The sequence below is a fragment of the Pyrgilauda ruficollis genome, unplaced genomic scaffold, assembly GCF_017590135.1.
Source record: "Pyrgilauda ruficollis isolate IOZ18807 unplaced genomic scaffold, ASM1759013v1 scaffold66, whole genome shotgun sequence".
In the NCBI taxonomy this organism is placed as follows: Eukaryota; Metazoa; Chordata; class Aves; order Passeriformes; family Passeridae; genus Pyrgilauda; species Pyrgilauda ruficollis.
The window spans coordinates 1,255,622-1,279,461 of NW_024528377.1; the positions used below are offsets into that span (position 1 = coordinate 1,255,622).

At 48.4% G+C, this 23,840-nt stretch overlaps 2 protein-coding genes across 3 annotated transcripts in view; one reads left to right on the plus strand and one right to left on the minus strand.

Annotated features, from left to right (window-relative positions):
• The window catches only part of WNT5B (Wnt family member 5B), a 67,746-nt gene that overhangs the window by 31,240 nt on the left and 12,666 nt on the right, over positions 1-23,840 (plus strand). For both annotated transcript variants that reach the window (XM_041484365.1, XM_041484366.1), the window contains 2 exons: positions 21,713-21,843; positions 22,543-22,790. In XM_041484365.1, the coding sequence (XP_041340299.1) occupies positions 21,713-21,843; positions 22,543-22,790 (379 nt within the window). The remainder of the gene's footprint in view (positions 1-21,712; positions 21,844-22,542; positions 22,791-23,840) is intronic.
• On the minus strand, positions 111-3,046 carry FBXL14 (F-box and leucine rich repeat protein 14). The gene has a single exon (XM_041484367.1). It carries the CDS (start codon positions 2,997-2,999, stop codon positions 1,797-1,799), a length of 1,203 nt encoding a protein of 400 aa, XP_041340301.1. The 5' UTR covers positions 3,000-3,046; the 3' UTR covers positions 111-1,796.

Here is a 23,840-nt window from a genome sequence, read left to right on the forward strand (position 1 = left end):
AACAGTAGCCCAGTCCTCGATGTGGATTCTCACGTTACATAGTTGTGCTAGAAGAGTAAAAATGCAGAAGCACAGTTTGGGTCCCCAGTTCCCAGTGAAGAGGGAGGGAGAGGCACAACCAGAATGTGGAGGTGGGACACAGTAGGGTAAGCCTAAAAACAAAAATAAAAATTAAAAAAAAAAAAATTTAAAAAGGGGGGGGGCAGAGGAGGGGATAAAATAATAACAAACCCAAGGGGTATTATTCCAGTCTAGGCACAAAAATGTTTCAGTCTCAAAATCTCTTTCCTGTAAGAATTCCAGGGCTTTTGAGGAGGGGAAAAAAAAAAAAAAAGTAACAAATTAAAACGAGGTAGCCAGACATCATATATATATTTATATATATAGAATATATTCAGCAGAAAAAAAAGTACTTAAAAATCCACAAGAACAGCAACTTCATATGTCTTTAAAAATAAAACCATGTAAGAAAATGAATACTGTAAAGGGGAGAATGAGTGAGGAAAACTGGGATCAATTACAGTATGTAAGCAAGGGCTAGATGGGAGAGTAAGAGGCTGTTTTTGTAGCAGTAATTTTTTTTATGCATTTCAAAATAAAAACAGGTCACAGTATCTCAAATGAAGCAGAAATGAAGCTGGAGATTCTTCCTCATGTCCCCCAGGTAGAGAGGAGCGAGAACTCCCTTCTACCTGCTCACCCCCAACCCAGAGAAGAATGGATATGTGGCTGGATATGTCTATCCCTGTTGCCAAGGAGGAGGAGGGGGGGGAAAGAGAGAATGATGAAAGGGAAGACAAGTCTCAGCAACTCTCTGAGTCCCCCAGTGCACAGGAAGGCTTAAGAGAGTGGGGTCTGTGTCCAGCCCCCACAGAGACAGGAGGAGGAAATGGTGTTTTCATCTCCAGTGGAGAGATGGGGAGACAGAATGGAGTGCCTGGACTTTTCCATTACCCATAGTGCAGGATGACATGGAAACATACTGACAAAAGGGGAGGCTGTAGCTATCGCTAGTCTCAGTGCAGTGGAGAACTGGAATAGTGGGAGGTTGTATCCACCCACAGCAGAGAATAACATGAAACTGGAGACTGAAGAGAGATTTAAAAGGGGAAAAAAAAAATCAATGTACCTAGGGAGCAGTATTTCTGTCACAAATGTGTTGACAGGGGAGGGGCAAGCACAGAGGTGGAATGGTTGTTTTATCAAAAGCTCTGTCTGTGCCCAGCGCAGGATGACTGGGTGGCTGGGTACACAAGTGTAGCTAGGAAGCCTTTGCTGCTGTTAACTATTTTTTGTTCCCATCTCCATTTCCACTCTCCCTTATATAAACCAAAAATAATCTATTCTGAATACATGGCAGAACAAGGGTCTTTCTTTATCCATCCTTAGTGCTTGAGGGGATGGAATGTGGGGGTGGGGACAAAGAGGGGTGTCTCTAGCCCCAGTGCATAAGTGTGGGTTTCTACCTCTTCCGCAGGGAAGGATGCTGTGGGAAGGGAGAGAGCTCTGCCTCCCTAGCGCGGAGCTTGAGGTGTGACCTGGAAAATGGATAGGTGCTTTCTCTCTGTCCTCCTGGTCCCCCTTCCTCCTCCTCCTCCACAGCAAGGATAGGCAGGCAGCACAGAAGGGTCGAGGTTATACCCTCTTTCTCTGTGTTCCTCCCTGCGGTGCCAGAGTGCGTGGGTAGCATGTCTCTGTGCATGCCCCTCTCTCTTTCTCTCCTCCTCTGCAGCAGTCAGTCAGTCAGTGAGTCCCTCCAGAGGAGATGGAGGTCTCAGGGCACCATCCTCCTCCTCTCACCTGACCTTCTCACTCTCAGTCATTTCCCAAAGTCCCAGGTTGAGCACCTTGAGGCAGGGCAGCTGGGTGATGCGCTCCAGGCCCCGCTTGGTGATGCGGGTGCAGCCATAGAGGTCGATGCCCGTGAGCTGGCTGAGGTGTTCGGCGATGAGCTCCAGGCCCTTGTCGGTGATGCGGACGCACTGGCCGATGTTGAGGGTGCGCAGCCCGTGCATCTGCCGCACCATGCGGTTGATGCCCTCGTCACTGATGTGGCAGGAGCAGAGGGACAGCGAGCGCAGCCCATCGAGGCCCTGTGCGATGTAGGCTAGGCTCTGGTCCCCCACCTTGTCACAGAAGGAGACGTCGAGGCCGGACAGCCGCAGGCTGCCCATGGCCAGGTGCATGATGCCAGTGTCGCTGATGTTGTCACAGGAGCGCAGGTTGAGGCTCCGCAGGCTGCTCATGTGCGACAGGTGCAGCAGCCCTGCGTCCGAGATGCCCCCACAGAAGCTGAGGTTGAGCTGGCGGAGGCGGCCCAGCCCGCGGGCCAGGTGCTTGAGCGAGAGGTCGCTGAGCTTCTGGCAGTCCTGCAGCGTGAGCTGCTCCAGGCCCAGGCAGCCCTCGGCCGCGCTGCGGGTCATGCCCGCCAGGTGCCCGATGCCCACGTCGGAGAGGTGCCGGCAGGAGCGCAGATTGAGGCTCTTGAGGCGCTGCAGGCCCCAGGCGATGAGCAGGAGGCCGGTGTTGGTGATGTTGCTGCAGCCTCCGAGCTCGAGCACCTCCAGGCCCTTGAGGTACTGGGCGATGCGGCCCAGGCTGCTGTCCGTGATCTGCTTGCAGAGGCTCAGGTTGAGCGAGCGCAGGGAGCTGATCTCCGCCACGAAGGCGTGGCTCAGCCCGTTGTCGGTGAGGTTGTAGCAGCCGCTGAGGTTGAGGCTCTCGATGTCCGCCATGCCCTGGACCACGTAGCTCAGGCTGCGCCGCAGCGACAGGATCTGCACCCGCCGGATGCCCCGCGCCGCCAGGCTGGGGAAGAGCGAGGGGTTGGCGCGGCGCAGGTGCAGCTTGGCCTCCACGCCCCGCCACACCGAGCGGTGGTAGGCGGCGTCCCGCCAGGCCGTGCACACCTGCGCCGCGCGGCCCTTGTCGCGCACCTCCAGGTACCCGAAGATCATGGCGAGCAGCTCGGGGAACAGGCACGAGATGTGCGTTTCCATCGCACGCACGCCCGCCCGCGCCCGGCCGCCCCCGCCGGCGCCGCGCTGCTGCCAGACCCGGTCCGGCCCGAGGGGCCTTAGTGGTCACCGGGGCCACCCCCGGCTCCAGCGCATGGCACACGGTGGTGTACAGAGAGGGAGACACCACAAGCTCTCTGGGCAGTCTGGTGCAGTGCGTGGCACCCACACAGGAAAGAAGTTATTCCTTGTACTCATCCTTCACTTACATTGATGAGGTCCTTTCTCAGTCACCTCTTCTTGAAGCTGAACAGGCCCAATTTTCTCAGCCTTTTCTCACAATAGCAATGCTCCAGTCCCCTCATCATCCGTGTCACTCTTCACTGGATCCTCTCCAGGAGCTCCATGACTCTCTAGTACTGGGGAGCCCAAAACTGGATGCAGTACGCCAGGGCTGAGGAAAGGGGCAGGATCAGTTCCCTCGACCTGCTGGCAGTGCTTTTCCTGATGCATTACTAATCCTAATTCTTGCCCCGCTTCCTGCCCTGGCGGTGGGTGCTGTGCTGTCACCCGTGGATGACAGGTCCCCACTAGGGCAGAGATGGTGGGGCTGCAGAGAGCAGCACTGCTTCACAGAATCACAAACTCAGTTACCTTGGAAAAGACCTCTGAGATCATCGAGCCCAACCTATGACCAAAAACCACCTTGCCAACCAGACCATGGCACTGAGTGCCACATCCAGTCTTCCTTAAACACCTCCAGGGACAGTGAGTCCACCATCTCCCTAGGCAGCTGTTCCAATGTCTAATCACCTTTCTGTGGTGAGGTTTGCCAAGGCCGTGCTGGGCTGGCTGGTAACTCCTCAAGCTCTCTGGGAGCCCCATGAGGAGGGACAGGGGTTTGTGCAGTTGTGGAAAGTAGCAAAGAGAAGGTGGATGGCTGCCTCACCCTTGCCTGCTGGAGCGCCGGCTGCTGTGGTCTGCAGGATGACCCTGAGGCGGTGTGACAGCCTTGAGGAGCAAAGTTTGGGAAGCTTCTGTCCAGGCATGCCTGCAGGAGCGATAGGACAGGGCTGTAAACAGCTCAGAGCTCTGGGTAGCTGTCAAGGTTGCCGTACATCTCTGCACGAACTGTTTCAGGGCCTCTGTAATGGGAAATAGAAAATCTTCTGAAAATGGTTTTCAGCTAATGACCTCCTTGAACTAGCTCTGAAAATTGTTGAGGTACTTACATAAACCAAGCAATTTCTAGTGACTTCCATCAATTTCAAGAAAAAAATGTTTGAAAACAATGTTTCCTATGTGTCTATAGCCTTGTGTAGTGGTACCCGTGTACATCTCAACACTGGGCAGTATTGCAGCAGTGTTAAAAATGGCTTAAGTTCTACTAGAGATCAGGTAAGGCTTTTCAAAACAGTTTCAGAAGAGCAGGACTACCCTTTCTTTGTAAAGAAAAAGTTTGCATTTCTTCAACATGACAGGGTGTCTTCTTAATACTGTCTGGATTGCTAAAATGCTGCACAAATCAGCCTAGTTACTGATGTGTTTGCTGTATTGATGCCTTCACTAACCTGAAGGAATAGGCTCTATTTTAATAATCATTTAAATTTATCTGCTACAGAAGCAGTCATGGCTCTGCTTTCATGTACAGATTCCATATTAGTAGATTGTAGATTCCAGATTAGTAGATGTTGACTGCTTAGAGGTTAAATGTTTAGGTTTCACTCTGCTTTTTTCCTTCCTTTTTGCTTTGAGTTGGAGGCAAGGCGAGTTGAAGGACTCTGAGGCCCTGATCCTGCACTGAGTTCCCCATGCATATAAACATCACTATCAACATTTGGCTGTGGTTTGGCAGAACAACAAAAGCCAGCAGTGCAGCTCCTATTATTGGCTCCAAAACGGGGTGGCCACATGATGTGAAGCGCTGACCTGCTATTCATTCACCCTGCCTGCTCGAGTTAATTCAAGAAGTTTTTGACAGGTTAACTTTTTACTAGCAGACTTTATGCCGGCTCAGGTGTCACTGTGCTCACTCCAGCCAGATCAGGTATCGTCTGCACCCCTGTGCCTGGCACGTGGCCAGAGCAGGATTGGTGTTGGCCCCGCATCCTGCGCTCTGGCTCGTTCAGCAGCAGCCTGATCACATGCCTTGGCCCGATCCCGATGAAATTTGTACTCCTGGGTGATCCAGCAATGCACAGACCTGGTTTTAGTGATTGTGGAGCTGCAGTCACACACTGGAGCTGTGCTGGGGTGTTGCCCTGTGTGAATTACCTTTGTAGGATTATTTTTGCAGTTTGTGCTGTTGGGAGGTTGGTTAACCATCGGGTTAATAAGCAAAAGATTAGGGGCGATGGATTTTTTTTCTCTGCAGATCAGCTGTGCTCAGATCAGTTGTAGAGCATCACAACCAAAATGGAGAATTTCCGTGGAGTGAGGAGCAGGTGAAAGGTGTGGCATCTCACAGGCCTGTCGTGGCAGGGATTCCTTGTCTGGAGGCAGTGGGATCGCTCACAAGAAGGCTGAGTCCAGTAGACATCAGGCAATGTGTGAAGGAAATGTGGCACAGAAGTGTCTCAGTGATTGTTGCATTACTCATAACTGGCAGAGCTACAAGCAAGTTCTACAAGTCATTCTCAAAGAGTGCTAATGAAGCCTTTCACCGTATTATCCCAAACTCAGCTGCAGAGTCTTACCATGGAAATAATGTGGAATTTCCTCTCCCTAAGCCTTTCAAACCACATTTGAAGGGGAGTAGAAAAAGGTGTGCTCTTTGAGGCAGAAAAGTTACCTGAAATACTTTTTTCTTTGCATCTTGGCACATTGTGTCTGTAATACTTCCTGTGTGTAGCCAGCAGAAGTTAGATATTGATGATGCATTTTCTGGAGACTCTGAAGTTCTCTTTCTCACATATTATATACTTAGACCATCTGTCCTTCTTTGTGAACAGTTCAGGTTTAGATGTTGAGTGAAACAGCCTGGAATTTGGATTCGTAATCCTAATCTACTGTAGTGTTGATCTGGGGGAGAGGAAGGCACAGAAGTTACTATTCTAGCAGATTTTTATTTCTCAGTCTAAGTGACAGATGTTTGGAAATAGAGGTTTAGAAAGACAAAGTACAAAGTGCATTAAAAGGGTCAATTTATCACATGGTTGTTGGGTTGACTTTGTGTTTCCAGGAGTAAAGGAATATGTGCCATATTTTTCATGATCTCATGTGGTATAAATAGGAGGTGGTAATCACCATGTGATAAACTGCATTTTATTAAAAATCCCTGCCTGTCTCTTATGCACTCAGATGGCTGCTCCATCCCCCTGGAACCATCTCTAGCATTCCAGCTCCTCGAGCAGCTCCTGACAGCCACGCTCTCTTTTAGAAAGCACTTGCCAGATAAACGCTTCAATTTTTTTCCTCCAGTTACCCCGGTATTCAGTGGAGGCTGTACAGTTTTGCTTGGCAGGGGTTCAGGAGGATTCACATAACTCACTTGTGGCTTCTGCGATTGGAAGCAGCTCGTGCTGATAGAGCTGCACTGTTGTCTCTCCTGCATCTTTTATTGCGTGGTTGGGCATAACATTCACCAGGTCTCTCTCTAGCTCCCATCTCAGCCTGGCCTTGTTTGTTACTTTTGCCTGTCAGTTGGCAGGGTAACTTTTGGCTCAAATTAGTCATTTAAGAGATAACAGAGTCCTTCCTTATCCTTACTTTTCTTCTGCCACCCTACTCCATGTGCTTTCTGCATTTTCACAGCTTCAGCTGCAGAATGAAAAACTTGTGAATTTACCCACAGGAATCTTTTAAGCCTTTGGCTTTTTTTTTTTTTTTTTTTTTTTCCTCTGGGCAGCGGCCATTGGGACTGCAGGACAGAAGTGATGCAAAAACACTTGGACAATAAAGCCCATGCCCAGCTAACCCTCTTCTCTCTTTTGTTCCATTTAAACTTAGATGCAGCCACACTCCATGGGACTACAGTTGTCCTTCACAAGTTGGCTTCCAGACCTTCTTCATCAGATTTGAAGCATGACCACAAAAATCAACTAAGATTGATACAACCCATGGTCTTAAACTGGGTTTAAAGTTGGTTTAGTGGAGCTTCTTCAAATTCAATTTGGGGAATGTTTTTTTATGTATGAATGAAACCAAAAGGATCCTTTTGGGACTATTGCAATAGGATAGTAGTTAATGGTTTTAAACTAAGGGAGAGTCAGTTTAGACTGGATACAAGTTTTTTACTGAGGCTGGTGAAACGCTGACACAGGGTGCCCAGAGAGGTGGTGGCTGCTGCATTCCTGGAAACATTAAAGGTCAGGTTGGACAGAACTCTAAGCAACCTGGTCCTGTTGAAGATGTCCCTGGTCATTGCAGGGGCTTGGACTAGGTGGCCTTTCAAGGTCCCTTCCAAACCAAACTTTTCAATGATTCTGTGGTTTTATGTTGCATGTATGCATATCTGTGTGCATGCACATACACATATATAAATCAGCAGAGAGTGTTCAGTAAATGGATTCCCTTTGGAATTCATGCTGGTTTTTTGCTTTCATTTTCGTGATCTTTCATTTTTTGATCAGCGAATATAAAGAAAATGTAACTGATCAGAAGTTTTTTTTTGAAATTGTAATACTGGGATCCTTTTGCCTGTTGAGCTTTGTTGTGAAGACTAGGTCACTATGAAGCTTTCCTTAAAAAACAAAGTGGGTTTTTGTACTTTGCAGGCTTCATGTCTCTAATAGGTGCTACATGAGGATGTATTTTAGGATGACGTGGTTTGTCCTGCACAAAGTAATTCTCATGTGCCATGTATTTCCTGGAATCAGGCGGTTTATTCAAAATATAATGTTATGTGGATATGTGGTTAGATGCTGGGGCAAAATTCAGAACTAATGTCTCAGTGCAGACTGCAGGTATAGATTAGAGCCATTTGGATTTGGGTATTTTCTCCAGGTCTTGTTTTTACTTCATTCAGTAGCTGACAAGAACACAACTCTGCTGATATGAGGGGAATGGTCAGAGGGTGTGAAGTGTGGGGGGTCGGGATTATATTCCCAGTTTTGCTGTTAAATTGGCCAGCGATTGTTGCTGCTGTAACAGATTGAACCAAGCGTAAATGAAAGGATTGCTTGAAGAATCAAAACAATTTGTGATTGTCCAGACAACTCCCTCGAATGCCATGTGCCTTTCATGTCTGTCTGTCTGTCTGTCTGCTTCTGTGGGACAGGACTGTCTGGTGCTCGGAGCAGGTGACCTGGGCCCCTGCCCACAGGCGATTCCCTGGTTTGGCCATGCATGTCACACCCTCCAGGGCTCATGTGGAGCTTGGTACTCAATGGTTAAAATCATCAAAGGGAAAGTGCTTGATGTGAAACCTCAAACCTGAAGTGTTTGCAGTTCATTGTATTGGGCGCTATTTCAAGTGTTGGGCTTTGTCATTTCTTCGTTAGCAGTACCAAAGAAGATCGAGATGGCAGGAAATATCTGATGCAATCGTTATTATTAAAAGCAGTGGCACAAAAACAAAGAAACCTTTCAGGTGGTAATTGCTTTCATAAGCCATTCCTGGGGATTGAACTCTGAGACCTCTACAACTTGATCTAATAGGGACAGCCCCTGCAGTCACAGCAGAAGCATGTGTGTCTGACATGCTGTGTGGTACCTGTTACAGCAGCAGGTCTGTGAAATCTTCCTTTGTAACAGCTGTTTAGTCCAAAACCAAGCAGAGATGGATGAATGCTCTGCGTGTGTAGCTCCACTGGCAGCCAACACGTTCACCCTGGGATGGGGGAGATGCTCTGGCCGTTGGCTGAGGCTCGGGCAGAGCGGGTGCAGTCAGGGCAGATGTGCATTAAATAGGGGTATTTGGCTGTCAGGGAAGCTGCTCCCTGTGCTCTCTGTCAGAAGCTGCAAGGAGAAAAGACATCAGTCTGGGCTTTCCAGTCAAGCCTTGCATGGGCCCCCCAGAGTGAGGTCCAGGGACAAGTAATTCATATATTCTTGCCACAGTGAGAGTGAAAGGTAGCTCAGCTTGGGGTACTTGGGTACTGATGTAGCTGTGTGTAGCTGTATGGCTCTTAAAACACAAGATTTTTGTACCCATGAATTACTGCAGCATTACTTTTGACTCCTCCTCTCTGGACTGTGGCCACCAGCACATTTTCAGGTAGTAAATGGCATTCTAAAACTGTCAATTCACTTGAATTGGACCAAGTTATGTCACCTGCCTTATGAGCACCGGCTCTGAAGTAAGTTCTTGGAGGATAACTGAAAAATAGGGCAATACTGTTTTGGAAACATGCTGTGAAAATGAGATTCACAGTTAGAGCTTGGCACAAAGGTGAGAGTTAGAAAATACAGTTTTATAAGGAAGGCAGGCTAAAGACACAAAATAGAATGTTACACTTAATGGAAGATTTGGATTGCTTCTGGCCAAAGGAAGGTTACTGTACCATATTAATCCTGGAAGTACCAGCGCAGAGACTGTTTGTGCTAAATTCCCCTGATTTTCTGAAAGTTATGTGGTGCAACTATAATGGGTGCACAAAAATATGGTTGCAAAGGGACGTCCCTTTCAGAAACTTTTTTTGTTCTTGCTTCTGTAATGGGTTCATGTGGAAACTCTAAACCCCCATTAAAGCAATTAAATTCACCAGCACGTGTTATCTATCTGTGCGTGACAAAAATCTTGGAAATCCTCTCTGGAAATGCAGGATTAAAATTAAGGGCAGGCACAAACAGGGCAGGAAGAAAGTATAGAGTTCACCATGCTGGAGGTGGAAATATAAATGAGTAGAACAAGATCTGTGTTTTACACTTGTTCTTTCAACTTGTGTCTACACTTTTCATTTTAAAAAATCCATAATAAACCTTTGCCTACAGTATAATGTAAATTAATATGTGACCAGACCCCCCTCATGTACAATGAGAATACAACTTTCTCTAGTTCTGATGGTTGTAATTTTTTTTTAAATGTGTACACACAGAAAAGTATAAGCTAGAAATACATCTTTTACTTCTGTTTTTCTTTTCCCCCAGCATACATGCTGACTAAATTATGTGGAAAAGCCTCTTTCTTTCCACTGTTTCACCCTTGAGATCTAGCATTTTCCTAGTCTTGTCAATGTTGTTGTTCCACGCTTTTTGCCAGCAATCCTGATCTGTATTCTTTCAGTTTCTTTTGGAACAGTGAATCCTTTTGTGAGGAGATTATTCCTTGATGCCCTGAAGCAGGAAACATAAACAAAATCTTCAGAAATTGTATTGAAATCTGTGAAAATATTTATAGAATGGCAATAATTGCCACAGGACATGAGAAGCAACAGGTAACTCAGTAATAGTCCTTTGCATATCCATAGCATCTCTCCTGTGGCAAAAGATGTCTAATCATGTAATACCTGCCTGGAGCTTTGTAGCATTTCAGGTTCCTTTGCAGGTTTTAACCCTGCTTCATCCATGATGAAATTAAGTCCCAAAGTGTGTGTTCTTCATGGATGGGAAGTGAGTACCTGCAGCTTAACCTTGTTTGAAGTCCGGGATGTTTGGGCTCACGCTGGGTGCCCAGAAGTGTAGGCATGAAATCAGGTTTTGGAAGCTGAGAGCTGAATGACTTCCCAGCGTCACATGCTGGGTTTGTTGCAGGGCCAGGAATCCGGCCCAAATCTCCTGGCTCCCTACCCACTCCCTGAGCAGCAAGGCCAGTCCTCAGCTCTGTTTCAAGGGATCCTAGAGAGCACTGGCATTTTAGCAAGTCAGCTGGCAACTCCACTCTGTTTTGTTTAGAATGGTTCACATTCTTCCATCTAATTCCCACACTGAAAATTTCCAGCTTCCTATTTTTCCCAAGCTGTCCCAGCAAGACATTGAATATGCAGATATGGTGGCACACACGTGCTTTTCCTGAAGCAACCCCTCAAAGTTTCTTCTGCATGTTTGTTTTACTCCAGCTCCTGTAATCCCCAAAGTGACATTAAACAGATTTTTTTGTTTAACCTTTGTATGAAACTCTCTCTCTCTCTGTCCCTTTATTTGTAAGGATATGTGGTTTTAGTTAAATTTTGCTACAGTCCCTTGTGCGTGGAGGAGACGCCGTGTAAATGAAAACACATTATAATTATTGCACACCACGCACAAATGTCTCCTCAGACATCTCCCATGCATGCCTTCTCTAGAACATATTTTTGAATCTGCACATCTCTGTGTTTTCAAGCCCGTTCATGTAGTAAATAACTTCTTTCTCTCTACAAGTGTTCAGAAACAGGAGAGCTGTTCACTCAAAGTCTTGGAAGTGCATCTCAGAGGCAAATGAAATTGTGAGTGAGAGCAGGAGTAGGAGCCTTGCTAGCCCATTTCCTGATGCTGAATCTCTCTGTACAAAGCTGGCACTGGGCTTGACTGAAGAACTGCATGCTGTCAGCATGAGCAAAGTCAAGACAGTGAAAAAGCTGGCTTCTGCCTCAAATGAGGAAGTTATTTTGCTGGAACAGCATAAATCCTTAATAGGATTTCTTGCTTCCCCTGCAGTGTAGAGACTCAGGCAATTCCCTCTTTCATCCTACACCTTGCCTGCTGCAAGGATGGTGCACATATCCTCAGACAGCAGCGTTCTGAGGGCCACACCTGCAAGCAAACCTCTAACCCCTGTATGCAATGCAGCCTGCTTCCCTCTCCTGCAAGATGAGCAATTCCTATCTTCTCTGTCGATACACTGGGTTTGGTTTTTTGGTTGGTTTTTTTTTTTTTTTTTTTCAGGCCAAACATATTTTTCTTTGCAAAAACTTTGTAGTTGTCCAGTAAAGCAGAGGTTGCATTCCAGATGTACAGCTGTTCCACCTACAGAAATTCCCTAGTCCTGTCTAGTCAACTTACTCAATAGCATATTGCCAGAGAGATTAAATATGTTCAAGAGGTTGGGGAAAGAATCTCCAGGACTGTAAATATTCTTTTGGATTGTAGTGTAAAATAGATAATTTTAATTTTCTCTATTTGAGTGGCAGTTGGAAGAACTTAACCCACTGGATTTCTCCCACTTTCCCTTTAGTTTCGAGGGGAAAATGAACACTTTTTTTCTTTTAAAAAAAGCCATCTCCTGTAGATTGTTCAGTTGTGTGTGGTAAGTTCTGCACAAGGTTTAGCGTGAGCATGAACGAAATAATAACAATATTTACATGTTTTCACTGGAGGATATTTGTGGAAGTGTTCTATGGCCAGAGAGTGCCATTAGCATAAAGGTGTGATGGTGAGTGGGGAGGGGAGGCAGCTCTGTCCCTGCAGGGCACCTGGCCTGATGCCCACCCTGTGCCCAGGGTACAGGTTGGCCACAGGAGAGGCCAAAGCCTCAGTCTTCCTAGCACTGGATGCTTCTGAGAATTATGCCCTTCTCTTTGAATTTTCCCAGAATGAAATCAGTCAGTACCTGCTCGTTTCCTTCTTCGGGTATGAACCTGAGACCTGGTGACAGTCTCAAGCCATGTGACACTGTAGGTGGATGATCTTTCAAAGATGACATCAGCCCACACTGTAGCAAAAGAAGCAGTCCTGCCCTCCCTGAGCTCTCCATAACAAACTGGATTGGAAACTGGTTGGTACTGGGAGTCAGAATATCCAAGTGCCTTTCTGAAGTTTGCAGGATCATAGTGATCTGAACTGGGCAGCCTTATCCAGCCCAGCTGCACCTGCTGTGGGAACAGTGGCTTTAAAATCCATGTATGAAGGGCTGCAAAATGTGGGTGTTACAATCTGGATTCTCAGAACAACTCAGGGCCAAATTCTCTGGTGCCAGTCATTCATGGGCTTGTACTGCTGCTTTCTGAGTAGATGAGGTGTTAGATAACCACCTGCTTTTTCCAGATAATTTAACCCCTTGGAGTTACATTTCTGGTGGCTACAGCATTTATCATGTCCAAAGCAGGAAAGGAAAAACACAGCTTTCCACAGGCACCTCTGAAATCTGATTCCTTGTTTTGAAGCCTAGGTGTGGGCTGAGCTATTTGGAGGATGAAATTGCCACTGGTGGAGTGCAGGATGTGCTCAGAAAGCCTCACCATGGGTGGAAAGTCAGTCTGGTGACAACTTGCACTGGTCGTGTTGATGCAAAGCAAGTTTTGATTTTGGTTAGCCCTGCTGGCAGGCAGAGCTGTGGGAGGAGGAGATGGATGCTATTCTAGTGTCTGTACCAAAATGTCACATTAGAGTTCGTGTTGGCGAGAGAAGCAGGAAAAAAGCACAGCTTTTTTTGGAAAGCTTTTGGATAGCTTTGGCAGTTAAAATATCTATATAATATGCTTTGAAAATTGAGGCAAAGTCAATGAAAATGAACAAATTTGAATAAAGTGCGCTAGTAGCTTCAGTTACTTCTCCAGTTGTTCTTTTCTTCCTTTTTGGGAAGGATTTACAAAGCAGCAAATGCTAGCAGAAATACTGGAAACTTCATGTTACAAATCAGGTAATTTTACACAGAGCCATCTTACAAACTAATGCTTTGTTATCAGTTTTTTAACACACTGATTTTTTTTTTTCCTTTTTTTCTATGGTGTTCTTGCACTTCAGGCCATGACCTGATAACACAGGGGCTTTGGCAGCATCTTAGCTTTGTGTAGCTCCTGTCCAGGAGGCTGGTGTTCATTCTCTGTGCAGTTGTGCCCTCAGCCTTGTGGCAGTGAACTTACAGACAAGATCTGTAACAGGATACCATTATGTTCTGCAGTTCAAATTGCACATAAGTGATTGGTGCTAGAAAGACGCTGAGATATAAAATTATCTCCTTTTTGGTACAAATGTATATGCAGTCTATTCCCCAGACAGTTTGAATAGGTTTAACTTAAATCCCTTGCACCCAGAATTAACAGGAAATTCCTTCATTGAATTGTGACAGCATAGAAGATAAGTTCTGAAATTGGTTAAATTGGTGTCATCTCCTGATATAGACAGGGCTTTATTTATGGTGCTTCAACCTTTACTAAGTTTATTTTTAATATAAAACACAGTAAGCATGCTTAAAAAAAAAAAAAAAAAAGTTTTTTCTCTTTGGTTTGGAAACTGTTTGTGAAAACTATGAAGATGATGCAATTATACACTTGGGCATTATTCCCAAAACGTTCTGCATTTGAATCCACTGTATTTGAGCGGGAGCAATATTTAATTGACAGCAGAAATATTTGATGGTTGAAAGAATGGAGAAAGCAAGCAGATTTTAATTTTGATTCCAATTCAGCAAAAACAAGTAAGGATATTAACTTTCAGGCACCTGGTTTAATGCTTTACTGAATGGAGGTAAAGCTGCACCACAGATTTACTGTTTTCAACCTGTCACTTAGCCCCTCCTGCACTTCTCTTTCCCTTTCTGTAAGGTAAAGGAAAAATAGTGGCTGTCAGGGTTGTGGGGTTTAAGGGATGGGTGTATGTGCTTGCTTTGCAAGTCTAGAGTGGAGGAAAAGCTGACCATTATTATTTTTATTAGACTAGACTTTATAAGAATGTCTTTGAAGAGTCTGTTAGGAAGGATAAAAATTATAATTAATTTGGATTTTTTCCAATGTTTTATTGTTTCCTTTGGAAATGTACATGTCAAGCTTTTCTGGCAGTGGTTTACTGACAGGAGGGTCTTGATGTGACCCAGTCTGATGCTGGTCCCTGTGACCTTCACCGAGGTGCAGAATGTGAAAAACACTGCAGTAATCAGTGCATCTCCATTTCCACCAGTCATTCACTCCTGGAGAATTAAGAACCACTGCAGCAACAGTTTAACTGTACTTTGAATATTTGATTCCCTTTGGCAGTTGATGTAATGATTACAGAGTATGGAACAAGCTAAAAGGAATCTATATCCAGAGCAAAAATGAGGTCCAGGCCTGTGAGATGCGGAGACATAAATCTTGGTTTGGAATGGCTCCACTGGGACGGGGGTAGCTGGACACCCCTTTAGGGAGGATGAAGGTTCTCCATGCTTTCCAAGATGAGAGTGAGGAAGAGAACACTTAAAGTCATCCAGCTGTTTCCACCCACTGGCCTGTCCCAAAATCTCTGCAGAGAAGTTGCTTTGGCTTGGATTGCCTTGCTCTGCCTCCTTGCTCATGTTGTCAGAGAACTTTGTGTTCTTACGCTTCCTAACCTTCAAGGAGGGCTGCTGGGTGTGCTCATAACCACCATAATCTGAGCCTGGAGTTCTCACACAAATCCTGCAGGCAGCATCATCTCCCCAGCAGCACCAGGGCTGCCCTCCTGCCACTGCTTGAGGGGTCTGTGCTGGGGTCAGATACAGCAGGTAGCAAACCAGCACACAGGGTTGGCCTCTGGAAAACAAAGGAGGGATGTATGTTCTTCTTTTTGCTTTTCTCATGTCTTACTCCCCTCTAGGGTTAATCCTTTGTGTAAATTTAACATTCGGGAAAGCTGGACATTAGCTAGATGGCCTAAAGGGATGGAATCTTTCATTCTTGGAAATCTGATGTTGGGGAGCAGCAGCATGGGCTTCCTAATCCTGCCTGGACTTGTGTTTCAACCTGACCCCCCATGGCTCCTCTGAGGGGGCCTGGGGAGCATTTTCTGAAGGTGAAACTGTTAGTGCAATTTTAAGGAGATGGGGTACTTGTCTGGAAAGGAAGCTGTGACACCATGGGCATCTTAAATAAGCTGCTTGTCAGTCAGCAGAGGGTAATGCTTGGTACTTCTTTCAAATACATGTATCTAGATTTGTTAGATTTATAATTACACATAGTAGAGCTGGTATAATTTCTTATGGGACTTTCCCATATAAATAGAGGATGCTGAGAAGGTTTCGCTTTGTGATTATGGATGATTGCTGAAGCCCCAGAAACCCTGGTATTATAGTAGTCGTGGGAACAAAGAGTGCAAAATTTGGGCTAGACATGTCCTGGTTTAGGACTCTGGCTCTCAGCTGAGGCTGCCAGCATGCAAATAGATTTCTCATGTAAAATGGAACTGGATGGCTTGGATCTGTCCATGGGAATATCATAAATGTGGAGAGTTTCCAGCTGTATACCTGCAGGGATGGGTCTGTGTTGCTTCTTTCTCAATTTCAAAAAAATCTAAATCAACTTTGTTTCAGCATATGCAGCTTCTGCTGAGTCTCTTGCACTTTTCTTTCGGACATCTTGAGCTGGTCTCAGTGGACCAGGTTGGCTCAACACTAGGATTTTATCTGCTGTAAGAGTGAGTACGAGTACCACTGAATCCCCTTGAGAGGAAGGAGGATCATGTCCTGATTAATCTTTGGAGTTTGCTTCTTTTCTTGTAGCTGGTGAGATGGTCTTGCTCCAAGTGAGCTCATTGCCTGTCATGAAATACTGTGTTGAAAATGACAATGTTCATTAGGCTACACATATATTTTGTATCTTTCACAAATGAGAAATTGTTTTATTCATTTTATTCATATTCATATGCTTTGTACATATTCTGGTTTTAAATGGCAAAAATGTTTAGTATCTGGCTGCTTTTGTTGTCTGGTACTTCTGCTTTATTTGCAAGCTTCCTCCATTCTTGCTCTCCCTCATGAGGCACTTCAGGGACAGCTGTCACTGAGTCTGCTGAGACTGGCAGGTATATCTTGGCATTTGCTGCACTACATGCCCTGGTGACAGTGAGGCTGGATGTCATTGGCCAGGGGAGTCATGGAAAAATGAAAGGGCAAGGTAGTGGTGAAAGGAAATCTGGATCTGTCAGCAGGGGTGACAGGTGATGAGATGCAGAAAAAGGTACTGCATGAGCACATCAGGAGATAAAACCCAGCCTGTAAGTACCAAAAGAAACAAGCAGGATATAAGCAGGAATAATCTGCCTTTCCAGCAGAGACAGACAGTGCGTAACAATTCAGTGAGGCGAGGCAATGTCAAGACAAAAGGGCAGACATGATACACTGGGATACTTTAAAAAGGTTTTATTACACCTTCTGTAACACCCCAGCTGTGTCTGGACCTATGGAGGTGGCTCCAGTTGCAGGTTAAGTAATAATTGCAATACAAATAAATGAATGCATTTAGATCTGGGAAGGTTGACACCAGTACAGCAGTGTGGTGGTACAGTGCTGAGAGGACAGGCTGGCAGCAGGGGAGCAGCACAGAACCAGACTAGTCAGGGTGTGGTGAGATAAAAGATGATTTAGGTTTCTGTGTGAAGACTGCAATTTACTTTCAAGTGATTCTGGCTTTTTTTTTTTTTTTTTTTTTTTTTTTTTTAATCTACACTCCCTCTAAAACTGGTTCAGCTGAATGGGCAAGTATGTGACTTTAATGAGATTCCTGAAGTCTTAGTAAGAGCTGTGGTTAAAGCCTGTCTGCCAGAAGCAGATGGATAGCAGGACGTTATGATACATCTCTTGATGCTGTCAGCAGCAGGTCCATGGCACAGAACCAGAGGGCAGGGATTCCCCTTGGAGCAGCACATGGAAAGCCTCCTTCCTGGGTGTGCTGGTTTTGGCTGGAGTAAAGTTAATTTTCGTCATAGTAGCTGGTATGGGGTTGTGTTTTGGATTTGTGCTGAAAACACTGTTGATAACTCCGGGGTATTTTGGTTATTGCTGAGCAGGGCTTGCACAGAGTCAAGGCCTTTCCTGCCTCTCACCCCACCCTGCCAGTGAGTGGGCTGGGGGAGCACAAGGAGCTGGGAATGAACACAGCTGGGACAGCTGATCCCAGCTGGCCAAGGGATACCCCAGCCCACATGAAGTTGTGCTCAGCAATACAAGCTGAGGCAAGGAGGAGGAGGTTAAACCATGATGCTGGGCAGTGCATCTCTACTGGCTCCTTAAGAGAGGAGACTACTTCAGTGAATATCCTTCACATCTTGAGAAGTGTCTTGTGTCAGAGAAAGCAGTAAGTGTTTCTGGATGCACTGGACATTGTGAGGCGTTAAAAGCAAGCATTGAACTCCAGTCAAGCTGCAAGAATAAACAGGAACTCAAGCTCTTGATCGTTACAGCTAGAGTGTATGTCCAGTTCTTCCCAGACCAGAAGAAATCAGACAAGTTCCAGGAATGAGGAATGCTGGAGTTACGTGGAAGTGATGTTTTCTTTCAACTCCTTACAGTACTCAGTAAAGATCTGTGTCACATTTGGGGACATCCTGAATTTTTAAGAAACAATAAGGGTAGGATAAGGAATTTGCATGAGTAACCCTCCCTTTCTCATTTATCAGGGCTGTCTTCCAGCACGGGTTCAACTCTTCACGGTCTGCCAAATCTTTGCAAATGATCTCATGGACGTGACCTCCCTTTCTTGGAGTCTTGCAGCTTCCCTCCAGCAAACATGGCAGGGACAGTGTTGGGAAAGCAGTGATAGCTCTCCAAATGCTTCACTGTGACTTTGGAAGCTGGATGTGTAAATTTATGCTTCATGCACAGTTGTCACCTCTGAAAAGTGAACAAAGGCAAACACAGGTACAAATTTCAGGCAGCCAGCCAACACAGGAGACAGTTGCCTAGGGCAGCAGACTATTGAATGCAGCAGAATGCCAAGGCTTACAAAGATGAAGGCTTGCTGCCACTGCTCTGCCCTCTTAGAAGCATTAGACCTTTAATCTAAGGGTTGAGATTCATGTCCTGTTTTCAGGCAACAGCTCTTTACTTGGCCCAGGTGATCCTTAGCGCTCTGGGTGCAAGCATCAGACCTGCAGTGCTCAAGCAGGTTCACTTCTGCTGTTTGAGTGATCCATGCCCACTGGAAGGGGTGGGATGGGACCTTTTTCCACAGAAGTAAGAGCAACCTGTGGTTTTGGAGTTCTTCCTCCTGCTGCTTCTTCCCCTAGCATAACAGGAGTGGTCTGAGTTGGTGTGAGTGGGCTGCTGCTGGTTTGAGGTGAAAGTGGGAGTCACTTGAGTGGGGAAGAATGGACAGGGATGATGGCCAAGAGGGGTGAGGAGTCTGCCTGCAGTGAGGTTGGGCTGTCCTACCTAATGCTTCGCTGTCTCAGTTCACCCCACCTCTGATCCTCACAAAATTTCACTGAAGTCTCCCACCCAGCCCTGCTTGAGCAAACAACCTCTCAAAGCTGTTTGAACCAGTCCTGCAGTTGGGCTTAAAAAATTACCTAAGCTTTTTATTTACAAAATCAAAACCTCGCATTCAGGATTTTGGTGGCAAGTAGAAACAGACACAAGAGGGGAAGACCATATTCTTCAGACCACCAGCCAAGTGCTTTTCAGCTTTTGGTGTGGAAGTTGCTGGGTGAGCCTAAATCCCTGCAGCAATGCCTCACCTGCTATTATCACTTTATCTGAAGTCATAAACACAGCCAGCGAAGAAATTATTTCCAGCACCTTAAAAATTATCACTTCCATAATTCACATATTAGCTCAATGGCAGTTGCTTTCACCAGCAGCAGATTTTAGGTAGAATTCAGAGTTTGAGACCTCTCCTGCTGAAGGAAGTCCTTTAGTTGCTACCTTTGACAGGATATTAGGCTGGCTGCATAAGCCATCTTATCCCATACAGCAATACTTATGTCTTGTGTTTCAAAATAAGATGACAAGCACTTGCTTGTGCTCGTTGGCAGTCTTGTTGCTGCCAGCAGTATTCATAACACTTTACTGTTGTTAATCATCGTCTGCCTGTGCATATTAATACTTAAAATTAGATATGCCATTAATGCCATGTGTTTCTCGACAAAGTTTCATGTGAGCATCTCCCAGGCTTTCCCAGCTGGAAAGATTTTAGTTTCCACCACGCCATGGTGCTGTCAGTGGGCCACCAGTGCCGGGCTGCCTGGTGCTGTGTCCTGGCTGCTCCACCAGTGCCGGGCTGCCTGGTGCTGTGTCCTGGCTGCCCCACCAGTGCTGCGACTGCGCACATGTGCTCAGAGAAGCTCACATGGACATTGACATCACCTGTATTTGTGGAACTGCCTCATCAGCTGCTGCCGTCTCACATTCCTGGCTGGGAGAGGCACCCGGGCGGCTCGCCATGGTTTACTCCTTTCTCAGAATGTGCAGGGTGAGGGCAAAGCTTGGAGATGCACTTCTCCCATCATGTCATCTATTTACATGGCACATGCCTTGTGTGTGTGTGTGAGACAGTGAGGGCTTTTATTTTTTTCCCCACTGCCCTAGTTCTTCTTTCTGGCTGTGGCAAGATGGAAAGGTGGGACGCTCTCATCTCTGCCAGCAAAAAGGTTTTCTGTATCTGAGGCTGGCTTGGAAATTCTTTAGGTGACATCACACCATGTCTGTGCAGACTCATTGTTTGTCATGGAAAAGCCATTCATCCATACATAACTTCCTTCCTCCCCAGACTCAGGGAGATAAACTTTCCATTCTGTCTATTCCCTATAGAAACAGACCCAAAACATGTATGCGTGGCTATACACACATACACCTCGCCATCCCTCCGTCACGCTCGTGGCTGTGGGAGGAGGAAAAGGGAGGATATAGAAGATGTGAATAAAGTCACCCTGTTTTCTTCAGACATGGATCCCGCTGTGCCCAAGCAGTAAAACTCCCCTCCCACTGAGGTGCTGGGTCACACAAGGCTTTTTTGTCCTGAGGCTAATTCTGGCACTTGCAGCCCCACATCTGCCTGCCAGGTGAGATGGGCCACCAGCTGCAGGTACAGCACATCTGGATGGGGGAGGAAGCGAAGCGTGCTGCAAACAAACACAGCAAGTCCACCGTGGCGGGTGCAAGGAATTCGATAAAAAATATACTTCAGCAGTCTGAGCTGCCGAGGCTGGTGATTCATGTCTCGGGTGCTGCTCGCGAGGCAGACGGCAAGGCTGGGTACTGTACCCCACAGCCTGGGGGGACTCGCACGTCCAGCCTGCCTTTGGGGAGCCGCTGCTGCAGGGGCAGGGCTGGGGGGACAGCAGGCCTGGTGAGGAGGCTGGGGCAGGAGGGGCATTTTTCCGTGGAAGAGAAGTGGGAAGCGTGTGGTGCGGGGTAGGACAGGACAGTGGGAAGCCTTGTAGAGATGGAGGCAGCAGCGGCAGCGTCGATGGTGTGATAAGGTGGCTGTTTCCCTACGACATGAAGGAGGCAGGGTGTGAAGAGCACGTTAGAAGTACCTGCACGGTGCAGGACGCCTGCATTTGCTTTCTGCCGGTGTCCGGGAGAGACAGAGCTGAGGAGCTGCCGGACTGCCCTGCCTTTGAGGTTCGCGGTGATTCCAGTGGGGAAGGGAGAGGGTGTTTGGACAAGAGGCGCCTTTGAAGCTTTTCTCCTGTCCACCTCCCCTGCCCATAAAGCCATTAGCCTTCGGTGCCAGCCCTATCTGCACTCGTCGCTGGCGGCCCGGCCGAGCCTCGCAGACCCCCCGCCCGGAGCACGGGGCCGGGGCTGGCGTGGGGCCCTTCGTGAGGCCGTTTTGGGGAGGGGGCAGCTCATTTCCGAGCCGCCTCTGCATTACAAAGCAGCGGGGCCAGCGCGGCGCTTTGATGTGCCCCGCCGGCTCCCCGCACACCTGCGGCCGCGGGGCTCCCGGCACCGCCGGACCGGGGCGCGCTTCAAAGGCGGCCGAACCGGGGGCTGCGCGGAGGCTCCGGGAGAACCTCCCGACGGCCGCAAGGGCGAGAACAGCCCTGCCGTCTGTGCGCTGCCCCCGGGCCGCACGGGGAGGCTCCGGCGGCGGAGCCCCGGCAGCGCGGCCCCTGCCCCGGGGCCGGGGGCGGGAGGGAGGCAGGGCCGCCGCCGGAGCCCCCGGGAGGCGGCGGCCGGGGGAGGGTCCTGCGGGGTGGGAGGGGGCGGCAGCCGGGCTGAGCTCGCCGCGCCCCCGCCGCACGCAGGCCCCGCTCCAGGGCTTCTCTTCGGCACTTCTCCGCAGGGCGCCCCGTCCCGGCGGCCGGCTCCGCGGGGGCTGCCCCCGCAGCCCACCATGACCGGGCCGAGGCTGGCCCTCGCCGCCGCGCTCCTCTGCAGCTGCACCTCGCCGGTGGCCGACGCCAACTCCTGGTGGTAAGTGAGGGGAGCCGGCGGCGCCTTTGTCCGCCGCGGGCCGGGGACCGGGACCGTCCGAGCCGTGCGGCAAGCTCCTGCCCTGCGTCCTCCGCGGGAACTTCCCTGCCTCCCGAGCTTCTTTCGCAGCAGCTCGCTTCTCTCCGGGTTTTCCCCCCTCCCGCTGTCTCTGCCCAGTTTCGGGAGTGGTGGGACGCAGCCCCTCTCCTCCAGGCATTTCTGGGCTCCTTTTGTACGGGCTCGCTGAAAGGCCGTCCGGGCTTTAGGATGTAGGGAATGCGTAGGGAGTGGATGGGTAAGGTTTCCTACCCGCTGCCAAAAGCCCTGGGAGCAGCCGCGGAGCCCCTTCCCCCGAAGAGCGGAAAATAGCCTGGCTCCAAGGCAGGCATCGCTCGCTGGCGCTGTGTAAAATAGCTGCTGGCTTTCTTCTGCAGGGAAAGTGCTGAGCTTTCTCTCTGCCCCCTCCCCATCCCGGGTGTCCTCTGTGTTTAAACTCGGGTTACAGACGAACAGTGTTACTCCCGCTAGAGCCCTGGAAAAGCCTCGCATCTGGCAGAGCTGTGGAGGGAGGCAGCTGACATGAGAAATGCGCCCGGGCTCCCGGAGCTGGGCTGGGCTGGGCTGGTGGGGAGAGGTGTCGGGCGCTTCGCGGAGCGGGCCTCTCCCTCCACACTCCCTAGGATGTTTTTCTCATCGTAGGTCTTTGGCCATGAACCCCATCCAGAGGCCTGAGATGTACATCATCGGCGCCCAGCCGGTGTGCAGCCAGCTGCCGGGGCTGTCCCCCGGGCAGCGCAAGCTCTGCCAGCTCTACCAGGAGCACATGGTGTTCATCGGGGAAGGGGCCCGCAGCGCCATCAAGGAGTGCCAGTACCAGTTTCGGCAGCGGCGGTGGAACTGCAGCACGGTGGATAACACTTCCGTCTTTGGGAGGGTCATGAAAATAGGTAGGAGCACCTGGAAGTACAGAAGTACACCCAGCACCACAGGGACGCGCCGGGCGCAGGCCACTCCGTGCCTCTGTCCCGTCCTTCAAATGCACACGAAGGAGTGATGAGCCCCATTAGCGCGGCTCCTGAAGCTGCCTTTAACGAGCTTTTGCCATTCCCTGGTGTGCAGGCGCTGCCCGAGTGCTGCCTGCGAGCTGCCTGTGCCTGGCTGGTGGCACCGATGAGCGTCGGCCACAGCAGGAGCCAGCTGGGGCAGCAGGGGGGCGAGGGGGACGCAATTTCTTTTGGGGGGAGCACGGGAAGGTCAGGAAGGGCGGGGGGTTTGGTGTGGTCTGTTTGGTGTGGTTCTTTAAAGGTAATGAGGGAAGAAGCTGGAGGCAGGAACAATAGCCCCGTGTTATCATTTCCAGCATCTCGGACAGGGAATGCAGCCCTGAGATGTGGGAAATATGGAGTCTCCGGGCATGGAAATTCCCCCACTTCCCCGTACTGCCACTTTCTGTGTAAACCTAAGAGATTTTTATAATTCCTGCCCTGCTGGCCCTAAAAGGCACATTGACAGGCCATTGCTGCACTTGAATTGAGGTGTGACCTAGCTACATTGTCCCAGCTCCTTTTGAAATGCAGTCATCTGATGGCAAGAAACTGAGAAATCCGGGCTCGGTTTGATATGTCCGACAGCCAGGCCAATAAAGAAAAGGTGTTAAAACAGCCACACACACACACACACACACACACACACACACACTCCTCACTCTCCACAACCCCTGTCTGAAGGTTTTGTTTCCCACCCACAAAGCCAATCATTTACACAGAAGAATCAGAACTATTTCTCGGTTGTGAACTCGAGGGATGGAAAAAGACCTTCAGCTCCTGTACCCCCAGTATTGCTCACATTGGTTTTGGCTTCACTCTCAAAAAAACTGCATAAGCAGCAGGACACGGAGAGACAATGCATCTTTAATACCTCTGGGGCGTTTGAGAGATAGGGCACAAAGTCCTGTGATCTCTTCTGTTTGATCCTGAAATTCATGTGTCACCCTAGAG

Coding starts and splice junctions, on each gene's coding strand:
- FBXL14 (XM_041484367.1), bottom strand. CDS start 2,999: ATGGAAACGCACATCTCGTGCCTGTTCCCCGAGCTGCTCGCCATGATC.